Raw genomic sequence first — 14478 nt, 5'->3', positions numbered from 1 at the left:
GGAGGAATTCCTGTGGATATGGACCACGTCTTGGTCCCTAATCAGGTGGAGACTGTCTCGACTGATCGTATGGACGACGGGTTCGTGGCTGCCGAAGATGATCCCTTTTGGTCGTAACGAGAGAGAATGGGGGGCCCAAATGGATTACATCGTCACACAGAGTGGTTCTCAAAAGCGACGAGGACGTGTGTGTTGCACTCGGTTGCGATTGCTTGGATCGAATGAACGGACGTCATCCGGTATCGTATCCACGTATTGAACAACAAAAGTTGGTTTCTTTTGGCGACTGTGTGACGGCGCAACGAATAGGTATACGATGTTACGTTCTATAGAGAATACATGAGTTACGTGTGTAACCCACCGCGTGAATCGACGTTGGTCGTAGACCGACCACTATACGGTACCCCATAGTAGGTTGTTTGCAGAGCTACCTTCTATTGGCATGATGGAGATAGGTAGAAATGTGCAGCTAGGGGTAAACGATGATGGTGTAGAAAAGAATCAGATCTATGTATGCAACAAGACATCCGTCTCGTGTTTGTTGTCGTGCCGCTTCACCGTCACACGAAAACGCCTATACAAACCGTCACTTCCCTTGCAGAGCACCAAGCTGGACAGCACATCCGTGATAGAGTGGTAAGGAAGCGGAAGCTTAAAAAGCAAGCTTGTGGATAACGTGAACGTCTTACGATTACCTATACGCCCAATGCCAAAATAAACACGCCACGAATAAGAAAGCCTTGTATGCTACGGGAAGAATCGAATCATCCCAGCGTGGTTCTCACACACGATGTGAAAGCTGGTGTTTCAGTACGTTTCTCTACGCAATAGCATTCCCATCCTCCCCCCAAAAAGAGTCGGTCCGTATCCACCCCATCGCCAGGTTCCGTTACGCGGGGTTTCGTACAAACGGCGTTTCTATCGTCGTCCCCGTCCACGGCCACGGCCCCGACCTCGACCCGGTCCTCCGGCTTGTTTCGGCACGACAGACTTTTTCGGTGCATCGTCTACTAATAAGGCGTCCAAATTCAGACTTTCGGGCAAGATCCACGAGCGCATGGTGGAACCCCGTACCGACAACGTGGCGTAGGGTACCGGATTTTTGCCCCGTCTGCGGAATTACAGAGATAAACACAGGGTGAGAAGGATGTGGCATTTTGTGCAGGCATGGACACTTTCACTAACTATGATTGTATCACGTACACTGTGACTTTGGCCTTTTTCAAATGGCAATTCATGGTCGAATCCACCCCGACCACCGTCCCTTGTACGACGGTGCCATTCTTCAGCTCGATCGTTACTTGCTCGCGATTCAGCTTTTGCAAAAACTTGACGAGCTTCATTGCACTAACTTTGAAACAATACGAGCAGCAACGACAGTGGAGGTACAGATCCAAATATACCAAGGGTGGTCCGGATTTGACTAGGCAAAGAGGACGAGATGCTATGGGTAGATGAGTAATCTCGAATTTCCTCCGATGGCGTTTCGTTTTTTCCAATGGTGGCGTTGTTGTTGATCCAACTCCTGGTAAGGACAACGTCTTACCAGAAGTTCAATCGCCTACTGCTAAAAGCCAAGTCGCTTCCGTCCCACACACAACGAATCACAGCCCCACAGTCCCTACGAATATCCAAGAGTACAATATAGACTCATAATCTTCGTAGTTCATCATTTTCCCCAACTGTGATCTCCATCGTCGTTTTGTGTTCTTCAATAGAACTACGAAGCAACCCCTCCGTCTCTCTGCTCCCAGCCCTGCCCTACCGTCCATCCGCCTTATCCTCAGTCCCAATGTCGACCTCCGCTCAATTCAAACTGAGCGACTTTCCTCACAAAGTCCTCGAACCCATTGCCACCCTCACCGCCCCACCGACTTACGCCACTCTCAAAGTGGCCCAACGTCAACTCAGTACCAACGCCGCCGCCATCCCTACGCTCAACGGCGGCGGCGCGCACGGCCACATGGCCCTCACACTTACTGCCCGCGCCTACGCCGACATCAGCGACGTCCCGTTCGACATCCCCGTCGCCCCTCCGGCCAACCCTCCCGTCGGCACCACGCAACCGCAAATCACCGAGTTCAACCGCATCCACCAACGCGATGCCGACATTTACAACCTTTATGTCGCCGTCAATAACGCCCTCCGTCAGCAACTCCTCGACGCCATCCCGAAAATCTACGTACGCGCCCTCGGGCATCCCATTTTCGAATTCAGCACCGTCACCTGCCTCGATCTGCTCTCTCACCTTTGGACCAAATACGGCACCATCAAGCCCGCCGACCTTCAGAACAATTTGCAGTCCATGTATACCCCGTGGAACACCGCTGAGCCCCTTGAGACTGTTTTCCTTCAGCTCGACAACGCCATTGCGTTCTCTATTGACGGCAACGACCCCATCTCTGAGGCCGCCGCAGTTCGTGCCGGCTACGATGTCCTTGCCCACTCCGGCCTTTTTCCCCAAGACTGCAAGGAGTGGCGGAAATTACCCCTTGTTTCTCACACCCTTGCCAACTTCCAGGCCCACTTCACTCTTGCCGACAAAGACCGGCGCCTCACGGCCACTACTGGATCCCTCGGCTACGCGAATGTGCTCACGGCCACTCCCTCGCTTGCTCCCACCATTAGCTTGGACCCTCTCAGCCTTCCTTTCTCAGCTCTCTCTATGTCGGATTCCTCTGTTCACTCGCCTGCCATGACCTACTGCTGGACTCACGGCACCAGCAAAAACCGGCGCCATACCAGCACCACTTGCAAGAACAAGGCACCGGGCCATCGCGACGACGCGACGGCGACCAACACGCTTGGCGGCTCCACCAAAATTTGGACAGCCCCCAAGCCCCCTGAATAGGAAGGAGGGACGGCTACGCCGATGACTAACTCTAGTAATATCGATCATTTAAATCATATTACTAGTCTTAATTCATCTGTAGTCCCCTCCCCGCCTAGTCCACACACCTCAGCAATTGCCGACACAGGCTGCACCGGTCATTACATCACGGTTGACTGCCCCCACCAAAACAAACAACCAGCAAACCCAAGCCTCTCCGTCTGTGTCCCCAACGGCTCCGTCCTCCGCTCAAGCCACGTTGCCACCCTGGCCCTTCCTGGTTTCTCCCCTACCGCCTGCCAAGCCCACATATTTCCTGGGCTCGCTTCACATCCGCTCCTCTCCATTGGCCAACTATGCGACGACAGCTGCACAGCCACCTTCTCAGCCACTCGCCTCGACATTCATCGCGACCAAACGCTGCTGCTCTCCGGCACCCGCTCCCGCCACACCGGCCTCTGGCACCTCGATCTCGCCCCATCCCCTCCTCCCGCCACAGCCCATGCTCTCATCCCTCATTCCTCCCTGACCGACCGCATTGCCTTTATCCATGCCTCCCTCTTCTCCCCGGCTCTCTCTACTTGGTGCAACGCCATCGACTCCGGTCATCTAACCACCTTCCCGGACATCACCGCCCGCCAAGTATGCAAATACCCACCGGCCTCCCCTGCCATGATTAAAGGCCACCTCGATCAACAACGGGCCAACCTCCGGTCCACCAAGTCTCCTCCCATTGGTCCCCTGGCGGCCCCCATTGCCCCTACTGCCACCTCAGCTCACGACCGCCCACCTGTTGCTCGCACGCACCACGTCTTTGCCACCCATCAGCGCGTCACTGGACAGATCTACACTGACCAACCAGGCCGTTTTCTCACTCCTTCCAGCGCTGGACACACCAACATGCTCGTCCTCTACGATTACGACAGCAATGCCATTCACGTCGAGCTGATGAAGAGCAAATCCGGTCCCGAGATCCTTGCGGCGTACAAACGTGCACACACGCTTTTCACCGAACGCGGCCTCCGACCTCAACTCCAACGCCTGGACAACGAAGCCTCTGCAGCCCTCCAAACCTTCATGACTTCCGAACATATCGACTTTCAGCTTGCTCCCCCGCATCTGCACCGTCGCAATGCAGCCGAACGGGCCATCCGCACCTTCAAGAACCACTTCATTGCTGGCCTCTGCAGCACTAACCCGGATTTCCCGCTCCACCTGTGGGACCGACTCATTCCCCATGCCCTCCTTACCCTCAACTTACTCCGTAGCTCCCGCCTCAATCCCAAGTTATCGGCCCACGCTCAGCTCCACGGTGCCTTCGATTACAATCGCACTCCACTCGCTCCCCCTGGCACTCGCGTCCTCGTTCACGTTAAGCCCGCCGTTCGCGAAACATGGGCACCCCATGCAGTCGAAGGTTGGTATCTCGGCCCAGCTCTGCACCATTATCGCTGCCATCGCGTCTGGATCACCGAAACACGGGCAGAACGTGTCGCCAACACCCTTTCTTGGTTACCTAGCCAGATCCCCATGCCTACCGCCTCATCCAACGACCGTGCCCTGGCCGCCGCCCGCGATCTGGTCCATGCGCTCCAAAATCCCTCCCCTGCTTCCCCGTTTGCACCTCTCGACGCACACCAGCACCAGGCCCTCACCCACCTTGCCGATCTCTTTGCCACCATTGCCGCACCTGCCTCTGCCGCCCAGACACCTGCTCCCGTCCCCACGGTCCGTCCCCCTGACCTACCCGCCACCCCACCTCAGGTCCGCTTTGCCGTCCCGCTGGTCACCGCTGCACACGCCCCTGCCCTTCCGAGGGTGCCAACACCCTCGCCCGCACTTCCGAGGGTGCCCACCATGGCCACCTATTGCTCTCGCACAGGTAACCCCGGCCGCCGACGCCGCACAGCACGCAAACAGCCACCAACCCCAACCCTAGTTCAGGCCCATCCACACAACACCCGCACCCGACCCTTTCTTGTCCCAGCCTCCGCCAACGCAGTTGTCGACCCTGCCACCGGTGCCTCCTTGGAATACCGCCACCTGCGCACTGGTCCCGACGCTCCCGCTTGGATTCACGCTGCTGCCAACGAGATTGGCCGTCTCACCAACGGTAACCCGCCTCACAGCACCCACGGCAGCCAAACCATGCACTTTATCGCGCATAATGCCATTCCTCCCGGCCGCAAGGCAACCTACTTACGCATTGTTGCCAGCATTCGCCCTCAGAAATCGGAACCCAAGCGAATCCGGTTTACCGTCGGTGGCAACTTAGTTCAGTACCCCGGAAAGGTTAGCACTCCCACCGCGGACATCACCACCGCCAAGATCCTGTTCAACAGTGTCCTCTCCACACCCGCGGCAAAGTTCATGTGCATAGACATCAAGGATTTCTATCTCAGCACACCCATGGCTCGCTACGAATACATGCGCATCCCGGTCCCCGATATTCCCCCGACCATCTTGGCTCATTACCAGTTGACCCCCCTCATACACAACAATTCCGTTACCGTCGAAATTCGCAAAGGTATGTACGGCCTTCCCCAAGCCGGCATTCTCGCTCATGACCGCCTGGTTGAACACCTTGCTACTCACGGCTACGTCAAGACCAAGCACACTGCCGGCCTCTTTCGCCACGTCACACGCCCTATCCAATTTACCCTGGTTGTCGACGACTTCGGCGTTAAGTACACTGGCACCGAACACGCACAGCACCTTATCAACACCCTACAAGCGCTCTACACCATCACCATTGACTGGGACGGCACTCGTTATCTCGGTCTTACACTCGCTTGGGACTATGACAATCGAACCCTAGACATGTCCATGCCCGAATACATCGACCAAGCCCTAACCCGCTTCCAAAGATCGCCCCCTCTCAAGCCGCAACATGCGCCACACCCTTGGACCCCACCAAGCTATGGCGTTGCCACCCAACTCACTCCAGTTCCTGATACCACAGAACCTCTCAATGCGTCCGACAAGACCCACCTGCAAGAAATCATCGGAACCCTACTTTATTATGCTAGGGCTGTGGACTCCACCATTCTCGTCGCCCTCGGCACCCTTGCATCGGCCCAGTCCACTGCCACCCAAGCGACGCTTCAAGCCGCAGAGCATTTACTTGACTACTGTGCCACTCACCCACACGCAACGATACGTTTTCACGCTAGCGACATGTGTTTACACATTCATAGTGACGCTTCCTATCTTTCCGAGTCGAAAGCCCATTCCCGTGCCGCAGGTCACTTTTTCCTCAGCAGTCGACCCAAACACCCCAATGATGCTCCCGCTCCGACCGATCCGGAACCTCAAAACAATGGAGCTATTCACACGCATAGTTCCATCATGTCCGTCGTTCTCTCATCTGCCACCAAAGCTGAACTCGGTGCCCTCTTCTACAACGCTAAGGACGCTACCGCTTTCCGGGTCACTCTCGACGAACTTGGCCACATTCAGCCGCCTACACCTATTCAGACCGACAACGCCTGTGCCTCTGGAATTGCAAACCAAACCATCAAGCAACGCCATTCTAAAGCCATTGACATGCGTTTCTACTGGGTTAAAGACCGCGTCGAGCAAAAACAGTTTATTATTTACTGGCGACCTGGCCTCACGAATCTAGCCGACTATTTCTCCAAGCATCATTCTCCCGCACATCATCGCAAAATGCGCTCACACTACCTTCTCAAACCGTCATCAACCAATGACAAAGCAACTTCTCATTTGCAGCGAGGGTGTGTTGATCCAACTCCTGGTAAGGACAACGTCTTACCAGAAGTTCAATCGCCTACTGCTAAAAGCCAAGTCGCTTCCGTCCCACACACAACGAATCACAGCCCCACAGTCCCTACGAATATCCAAGAGTACAATATAGACTCATAATCTTCGTAGTTCATCGTTTTCCCCAACTGTGATCTCCATCGTCGTTTTGTGTTCTTCAATAGTTGTGGCTACAGAGTATCTGGCTACGGTTTTGGTGGGAGGAGAGTACGGTAGTCGTCGGCACTCCCATTGGACCCCTCTAGCTAGTAGTGCTTGAGTAGGGGAAAGTAGATTTGGGGGAGGGCTGCGAAATCCTCCGAACAGGTACGGTGGGGCTTTAGGAAAGCTACCTACCTATCTGTTTAATTGATTTGATAGAGCCATACTGACCCGGATATGGGGAAGCAAGGTTGAGGACAAATGACCTTAGAGGACATCTCAGGATGAGATGCTAGGGTCATCACATTAGTCTAGTCTTGTGCACATCGGATGATGTGCTCACTTTATTTTATTCTAAAGCACTTTGCAAGCTGTACTACTAGTCCTCTTGTGTGCTTTGTTAGACTTCGCCATGGCCATGCATTAGATGGTTTCCGCCGCAGCGGAATCATCGGTCAAGCGACAGGACAACGATGAATGGAATCATAGTCCGAATATCGTAGTGCCGATGAACAGAGCACCACGTGGATATTAAAAGATAATAGAGCGCTACCAGTAAAGGTCGGTGTTGACATTCCGCGGTCCTCCATGTCACATGTCCTATCGCGTGGACGTTGGACGATCAGAACCACAACTCATCGTTCTGATTCGAAGAAATAATCAATTGTATTAGTCTGGAGAAACTACTACTACGATAGAGAGGGGGGAATTGACGCGGCTATCTAGACATTTTGGCGGTATAAATCGTATCTTCCGGTCACGCGTCAGAACAGCCGAAATCCAACCGTGCGTGCCACTCGACTTCGAAAACGGCCTTGACCCCTTTTCGGTCTCGTTCGATGCGTCGCTCCCCGCGGGCGGCAAGAATCAATCCCTCACGAGTCGCAGAGACAATCACTACAATCACTCCATCCCTCGCCTCACAATCCAAAAGATACGTACAGTCGTATCTGTTGTGCGCCGGGAATCACTTTTCTGCCATGACGAGTACTTTGGAAGAACCCTCTTCAGAATTGCCAACTGCGGAAGTTCCTCAGCGAAAGAAGCTTCAGGTAAGATCCGCCGGATGCGTCGTACGAATCGTCGCCCAAAGTCAGCGCGTGAACACGCGGGAGAGCTCGGAAAAGCTCGAGAACACGCCCAATATTCCTTCTACTCATCCCCATTCCTGCCTTTCTATTCTTTAGTTGAAGCCACGTTCACGGGAACCTCGACAACGCCAGAATTCGAGCACGTCGGGATCGGGGATCTTTGGAGCGGCGCGGCCACGGGAAGAAATTTTGTCACAGCGCGGAGTCGACGTTGCCCTCATGGACTCCCGGATCGCTCGCAAGGCCCGTCCCACGCACTTTGCACCGGAACAAGAAGCACGGTTGGAAACGCTCCGCAAGGATCTAGCCGCGGCGGAAGCTCGACTGCGGGATGCGAACGAAAAGGAGCTCCCGGAAGAAGCCTTTCGGGTCGACGCGCAAGCCAAACGCGAAGAACTCAACAAGATGATGGAGGAGTTCGCCAAACTCAACGTCCAAGAGAGCGAAAGTGGTCCTTCGAAGGAGTCGGCGTACATCAAACACGAACGTCGTCCGCGATCATCCCAGGCTAATCGCCGCGAACACGACGACAATCACGACTCGACCTTTGCCAATTTTGGTTCGCGGCGCTCCCAGGCACAGAGGGCTCCCCACACAATTACGGAAGGCCAGCCGACGGCCTGAGAGATTCGATCAAAAAGGTTTTGGTTTGAGGTGGCACCAAATATTCGAGCAACGGGCTGTTGCTTCTTTCATCTGTTGCATCGTGATGAGCATTCTTCTCAATAGTACATACGTAGATTATTGTCTCGTTATCTACTAATGTACAATGTACAACTTCCTTTACTGTAGACTCGGTAGCTTCACTGTCTATATAGTGCAATAGGTTGGCTGAATATTATTTATTTTCTGGAAGGGAGAGTGCTGCACGTAGCATTTGATTGTATAGTTCCATTGACAAAGTAATGTACTCTCAGGGGAAAGTCTTCCTTGTTTCGCAAACTCAACAAGAGACATATATCATGGGGATAGCACTTCTAGGACAGGAAAAGCATCCCAGCGTTGCTACCCAGACTACGTTGAGAAATATCTCGTATCAAAGATTAGCAACCATCAACACGTGACAATCAGTTTGCGAACACGGCTATGCTAAAGATGTACGATTGTTCGTTTCGGGTCTGGGTCAACAAGCAGGAAAAGACGAATAAAGTGCTAAAGAACGACAAAAATTACGTTTCTGTTAGTTAGGAAATGACTTCTTCCAGACACGTCTGAGAGTATGGTCCAAAACTAGAATTTTCAAACAAACTATTGACAGTTCATCCGAACACCCTCTTGAACGATGGCCATCGTCCCTACAGATTGACATGTCCAGCGGTTCTGAGAAGGTCAACGAAAGAGATACGCCCGTCGCAACGTGCAGAGACTCGCCCACTTCAAAATCGATCTCCCAATCGAAAACATAAAATGACAGGGAAAGACCAGGAGAATGCGGACGAACCAGCTTGGCTGAAATCGGAAAATGATGCAAAGTAAGTTGGGACGGCTGTAGAACTTTAGATAACGAAAATGGCGGCGCACTGGCGTTATGCTATTATGGATGTGAGCTGAGTAGGAAAGGATACAGGTAGTACACTTAAACGTGTATTGCTTAAAAACCACTAATCGAGTTGACTTTGAAGGCACAGCTGACATTATGCTACAATTTTTTCGGGCTGCTTAGGATTCGCATGGAGACCGCACCTTTGATCGACTTGGAGGACTCCGAACACGACAAAATGGAGAACGCGTCGCGGGAAGTTATCAAGGAAAACCCGTCGCAGCAACAGTCTACTTACGGCGCACTGTCACAAGACACAGGGAAGGATGACGACGACGGTAAGCCGGACAGTTTGGCTTCCAAGGCACTCGCCACGAAACCGCACATACCACGTCAAAATGCTTGTCTCTGGCTCTTCCACTTTTTGGAAGGTGTCACCGTGATCGCTGCACTCTGTCTTTTGGCCACCCAAGTAATTCCGCTCTGCTACTTGCCCGCGAGCGAAATTCCGGCCAAAATTGGAATCCTGTCCCTGGCCTTGAAAATTTACATTTCCGCGTTTTGTGTTCTCTTCTGTCTCGTCGAAGCCGGCTGGCCCATACCTTGGATACGCTCGTCGCCATTGCTGCAAGTATACATTAGTCGAGGCTTTTTGTATTCCTTTTTGGGGCTAATATGCGTGGAGGAATCCACATCCGAGCGCATCAAAGACATTGTTCACAAAACAGCCGACGAGTTGCACGTGAGTTGGGCAGCCATATTTATGCAAATTTCGTCATGGTGCTTTTTGGCCACGGGCATGCTGTACATGCTCCTCGGATTGTGCTGCATGAAACGCGTGCGGGATAGACTGCAACAGAAGGAAAAGGACGACTGGCAAGAGTATCGCAAGGCGATCAAGGAGTGGAATGATCTGCATACCTAGGAAGCTTCAGCCCCGGCTGCCGAGCCATACCTTTTAGTCTAAGATATCCTCAAGCCTCGTCAACTTATATCTATAGGTAAAAGAGTGGTTCGTTCTTCCGAAGAATCGAAAGTGACGCTTTATTTCTAGTAAACGGCGTTGTTGGGACTGCGCATGCGGTCTCCACTTGGACGGTAGTGTCCCGAGTTGGGGTTCTGTCGCTGCCATCTCCGTCTCCGATCGGCGGCCATTTCTTCAATCGCAGTTTCCTTGTTGTGTCGGGTGTGCCGTCGATCTTGGGCCCGACTGTGGGCCTTTCCCTGAAAGCGAGATGATTGAGATCTACGGGCCAGTGACTGCTTGGTGCGTGTTCGAATAGAAGCGGCCACGGACAGAGTCAAGTTTTCGACAATTTTGGTAGCCAATTTCTTTGACACTTTCCGACCCGACTTGGGAATAACAATGCTCGTCCGCACAATCAACTGATTGTCTTGCCGATCGATTTGTAAATGAATTTGACCATCCCAGTGTGCACCTTTCAGCGTGGTTAATGTTAAGAATACGGTCTCGTTCTCATCTGAATGTTCGTGAGTTACTTGTACAGGCAATAGTCCGTAGCGGCCCCAGTCGCCCAAGTGCCGTACCACTAAAATGCTGTTCCGCTCACGGCCACCTTGTTCGGTAATCATGCGCAACAAGCCCGCCGACGTTGTCGGCACGAATTCCGTCAATTGCCGCGTGGACACAATCGTTGACGCGTGTTCCATGCACAAATCCAGGGTCGCACCCAGTACGTCACCTTGGTCTGTTTCGTCGCTGGGGGATTGCAAGTAGCTCACAAAATCGGGATCGATGGTTGTTTGGAAGGTGACGGCTTGTCGGAGAGCGTGTGGGCCTGTTATCTTTTTGATGTTCTTGTGCCACGTCAAGCCGTCTGGCGTTTCCAACGGAATTAGCGATTTCCAGGCATCTCTTGCTTTGATCCCGAGTCCACGATTCGAAAATCGCGGACTGTCTAGTAACGACTGGACAAATGGCACCGGTGGGTTCCAAACCGTAGTGGCGCCCTTGCTCAGTAAGCCAGCACTGGAGGACAGGACCACGCCCGTTCTGGGAGCCGTGTAGGCGACAAACAAGAGTAACAAAAGGCTTGCGGTGGTCAATCCGAACGATCTCGGATGTTTGGATGCCGACTGTACGAGCACCACTCCCATACTAGAAACAAGCTTCCAAATATTCCGTCCCGACGTTCCGGGCGGTTGTAACGCTCCCGCGGCTTGCATTTCCCTTCGATTCTGATTGAGCAAATTTACCAATTCTTGTGGGTCCATTTCGTTGGATTGAGCTACTTGCATCAAAGTAGCCTGCGGGTCGGGAGCACTCCGAATGGTGTCTTCCAGTTGAAGTAACTGTTGTCGTTGATTGTTGGACAAGGGCAGTGGAGCGTCTCCATCCTCGTTGGGGGTCCACGTTGCCTCTATCGCCGTCGCGCAAAGCATTCCATTGCCAGTGAATAAGAACATCATTCCAAACAAGAATAATACGGCAAGAGACGGATTCGTAAGCCACGATGAGAAAGATGGACGACGACGGCTGTACCGTTGTCGGCCTCGGATATTCCTCCTCTCGTCGGCCATTATAGGCAGTTTGTACATGCTTGAGTCTCGGCTTAAAGCGTCGGCTGAATTTCAACGTGTTTGCCGCTCGGTATAGGTGTGTGAGTAAGTTAAGTATGTGTGCTAGCAGCACCTAGGTTTATCATAGACGATGTGCTGTACTCGGGTAGTTTTCGATTTTGTGTTTCGGTCGGTCGGTACTGCACTAACAGTAACAGTAATATTCCTCACTGTCAATGGCGCAAAACCACGGTTGTGTGTCTGGCTTTCCAGTTGTCACTCTGTTTCCGGCGACCTGATTGGGTTTTGAATCCCTCGGAGGACAGACGGACCTGTTTCTCCGGGTATTGGAGTCCACCTCGTAGTTTTTGACTGTGGATCTCCAAGCTACCCCTCGAACACGGTCCGGCGAACACACAGCTTTTCGCTTTGCTTACAGTAGCGTCTATAAACTGTTTACACTTAGCAATTTATAGGCTCCCTCCCGCCTTGACCGCAACTAGCTGTACTTCCATAATGAGACTCTGATCGAAGCGTTGCGCCATTCGGCGTTGTTGTCCGTACGATGTCGGAAAGGGTTGTTTCGATTGATCAAAACAGACTTCGGCGTCCACCATGGTGGCGGTAGGTACAATAACGTAGTCCGTCCGCAAGTCTCCACCCGAACCACTACCACCCGGTCCACCGTCACACATCTTGGACGGTTTGCGCCATCCCTGGGGTGGTAGAATCGCAAAGCGACGGGTCCCACCCGTCTGCATGCCGGGAACGGCATCGTTAACGGCACCAATGTTGCTGAGGGAGCCTAGCGTCGTGACAAAATTCTTGTCACCGGGTTTAGCTTCGTCGTCTTCTAGCCCGTACCCTCTCGAAAAAACGACGGTGCCTTCTCCCGAAATGCCGTCGTAACTGCGTTTACCGAGTTTCAATACTTTGTAGTGCAGAACAACTTCGTCGCCGGCTTTCGCCGTTGTCCCGTCGCCAACTATAAGATCCCGAAAGCGGATACCTCCGGAAGTCGTGCTAATGGGGACAGCGTTGGCGGCGGCCTCCTCTCGGAGCTGCTGTTCGCGCAGCTCGGCTTGGGCTTGGCACTCGTCCACGTTGGTACACTTGGGTTTGCCGTCGTTCATTTTGGTACGCGGTGGCGGTTCGGACCCCTTGACCAACGCGTGGGAAGGATTGGGGTACTGGACAATAGCGGTAATCCCGAGTGCGCTGGCGGCCCCGAATGCGCGTCGGCACCAGTCCCGGCGCGAAAGAGCCGTCGGTGCCTCACCGAGCTCCTCAACGGCGGCTGGGGGCAGCGCATCCAAACACCGAAGGCCGTGGCGTGTATCTCTTCCAAAAAGTGGCAACGGGCTCGTCCATGCTGTCGTCAAGGGAATAATATAGCCGTACGTAAGGACGAGCGTCAAACACAAACGGGGGGTCGTCATGGTGAAACACAATGAAAGATTAATTTGGCGGTATACTGTGTAATTATGGATCTGTTCTTTGTCTTTTCTCACATGTCAGTCGGTTGTCAGGCCTTGCGCCTCGGAATCGGATATCTTTTCCATGAATGGCGTCTGTACTGTTAAAACCATTGGATTCGTGCAATTTGATTTTTGGGGCTTGCATCGTATTTCTAACTTTGTGTATTTTGATAGGATATAAAAGTCTCGTATTAGTGTCAACTATAAATGTACTGTAACATCGTCCTCCCTCTCACTCTCGCTTTCCGGCCGAGTCACTTTCACAGGCCTCCGATTGAATTTGCCCGTGAGTGACGTGCCATATCTACACTCTGACAGTCAAGTCGAACCGGAACCAAAACATCACTTCGTGCTCTCACAATTCCAACAAGGTCAGTTTTCCGTAGACGCAAGGCCATGTCATCTCCAGCACAAGTACTAATTCTACTGCTAGGCTGTATCACGCCGATTCAGGCATTGGTTCCGCACACTGCACAATGGGGAAGCGCTCTCCCGCGCGCCTCGGCACAACGAGAACACTCGGTGCTCCGTGCCGGCCTTTCCTCCTCCGACGACGAATTACTTTCCCGACGGCAGACACTGATCGCACTGAGTACTGTCTCTGTCTCCGCTGCCGCGTCTTCCGCACAACCACGGGTCGCGCGTGCCGAAGACGCAAGCATGTATGCACCCAAATTTGTCCAACAGTACGATGATTTTGTGACGAGCCCGGAAGGCTTTTCCTACCGTGACGTGACGGTTGGTAAGGGCGAAGCTGCCAAGCCCGGCGATCGAGTCGTTTTCGACTGGAGTGGATACACCATTGGATACTTTGGGAGGCCTTTCCAAGCCAAGGGAGGTCCACAAGGTGGTGCCTTTGATAAAGAAATCGACTACGCTCGCACCGTGATTGGATCGGGAACCATGGTCAAAGGCTTGGAAGGGGGACTGGTAGGTCTACAGCCGGGCGGTGTCCGACAAATCGTCGTTCCGTTTGGTCCATTGTCCTATCCAGCCGGTGATATGGCGCACGACAAGGTCGGTCCCAAGCCCTCCACGTTTTCCGGAGACCGTGCCCTGAATTTTGTCCTTGAAAATCCCCGGGTCGATCGAACCCTACTGTTCAACGTTAAGGTCATTCGCATCGATTCACCCAACGGAAAAGGAGGCTTCAAT

The 14478-nt window shown here is 53.1% G+C and overlaps 6 protein-coding genes across 6 annotated transcripts; 4 read left to right on the top strand and 2 right to left on the bottom strand.

Annotated features, from left to right (window-relative positions):
* Positions 1 to 669: 669 nt before the first annotated feature.
* PHATRDRAFT_51100 (predicted protein) lies at positions 670 to 1398 on the bottom strand. Its single transcript, XM_002182222.1, has 2 exons — positions 1204 to 1398; positions 670 to 1111 (listed from the first exon to the last, which is right to left on the bottom strand). Exons 1-2 carry the CDS (start codon positions 1341 to 1343, stop codon positions 919 to 921), a joined length of 333 nt encoding a protein of 110 aa, XP_002182258.1. The 5' UTR covers positions 1344 to 1398; the 3' UTR covers positions 670 to 918.
* Positions 1399 to 1686: 288 nt separating this feature from the next.
* Positions 1687 to 4769, top strand: PHATRDRAFT_47974 (predicted protein; the record flags this gene model as incomplete). Its single annotated transcript, XM_002182392.1, has 3 exons — positions 1687 to 2667; positions 2917 to 4678; positions 4713 to 4769. Exons 1-3 carry the CDS (start codon positions 1793 to 1795, stop codon positions 4767 to 4769), a joined length of 2694 nt encoding a protein of 897 aa, XP_002182428.1. The 5' UTR covers positions 1687 to 1792.
* A 2876-nt stretch (positions 4770 to 7645) lies between these two features.
* PHATRDRAFT_47973 (predicted protein) lies at positions 7646 to 8603 on the top strand. The gene is made up of 2 exons (XM_002182391.1): positions 7646 to 7806; positions 7942 to 8603. The coding sequence occupies exons 1-2, from the start codon at positions 7735 to 7737 to the stop codon at positions 8467 to 8469; spliced, it is 600 nt and encodes a 199-aa protein (XP_002182427.1). The 5' UTR covers positions 7646 to 7734; the 3' UTR covers positions 8470 to 8603.
* Positions 8604 to 9156: 553 nt separating this feature from the next.
* PHATRDRAFT_47972 (predicted protein) lies at positions 9157 to 10768 on the top strand. Its single transcript, XM_002182390.1, has 2 exons — positions 9157 to 9317; positions 9509 to 10768. The coding sequence occupies exons 1-2, from the start codon at positions 9253 to 9255 to the stop codon at positions 10248 to 10250; spliced, it is 807 nt and encodes a 268-aa protein (XP_002182426.1). The 5' UTR covers positions 9157 to 9252; the 3' UTR covers positions 10251 to 10768.
* Positions 10769 to 11402: 634 nt separating this feature from the next.
* On the bottom strand, positions 11403 to 13307 carry PHATRDRAFT_47970 (predicted protein). The gene has a single exon (XM_002182221.1). The coding sequence runs from the start codon at positions 13282 to 13284 to the stop codon at positions 12316 to 12318; it is 969 nt and encodes a 322-aa protein (XP_002182257.1). The 5' UTR covers positions 13285 to 13307; the 3' UTR covers positions 11403 to 12315.
* A 697-nt stretch (positions 13308 to 14004) lies between these two features.
* Positions 14005 to 14448, top strand: PHATRDRAFT_5668 (predicted protein; the record flags this gene model as incomplete). The annotated part of the gene is made up of 1 exon (XM_002182389.1): positions 14005 to 14448. A coding segment is annotated over one exon (444 nt), but the record flags the coding sequence as incomplete, so codon positions are not given.
* Positions 14449 to 14478: the final 30 nt, after the last annotated feature.

Source organism: Phaeodactylum tricornutum, chromosome 15, assembly GCF_000150955.2.
Source record: "Phaeodactylum tricornutum CCAP 1055/1 chromosome 15, whole genome shotgun sequence".
Lineage (NCBI taxonomy): Eukaryota > Bacillariophyta > Bacillariophyceae > Surirellales > Neidiaceae > Phaeodactylum > Phaeodactylum tricornutum.
The sequence above is the reverse complement of the archived record's forward strand: the minus strand, read 5'-3'. Positions and strand labels throughout refer to the sequence as shown.

Bases quoted from the DNA above. Each gene is read 5' to 3' on its own strand.
- PHATRDRAFT_47972 (XM_002182390.1), top strand. From the start codon at position 9,253: ATGACAGGGAAAGACCAGGAGAATGCGGACGAACCAGCTTGGCTGAAA. The intron at 9,318-9,508 runs GTAAGTTGGGAC...CGGGCTGCTTAG, and splicing joins AAATCGGAAAATGATGCAAA to GATTCGCATGGAGACCGCAC.
- PHATRDRAFT_47970 (XM_002182221.1), bottom strand. From the start codon at position 13,284: ATGACGACCCCCCGTTTGTGTTTGACGCTCGTCCTTACGTACGGCTAT.
- PHATRDRAFT_51100 (XM_002182222.1), bottom strand. From the start codon at position 1,343: ATGAAGCTCGTCAAGTTTTTGCAAAAGCTGAATCGCGAGCAAGTAACG. The intron at 1,112-1,203 runs GTACGTGATACA...GTAATTCCGCAG, and splicing joins AAAAAGGCCAAAGTCACAGT to ACGGGGCAAAAATCCGGTAC.
- PHATRDRAFT_47973 (XM_002182391.1), top strand. From the start codon at position 7,735: ATGACGAGTACTTTGGAAGAACCCTCTTCAGAATTGCCAACTGCGGAA. The intron at 7,807-7,941 runs GTAAGATCCGCC...TCTATTCTTTAG, and splicing joins CTCAGCGAAAGAAGCTTCAG to TTGAAGCCACGTTCACGGGA.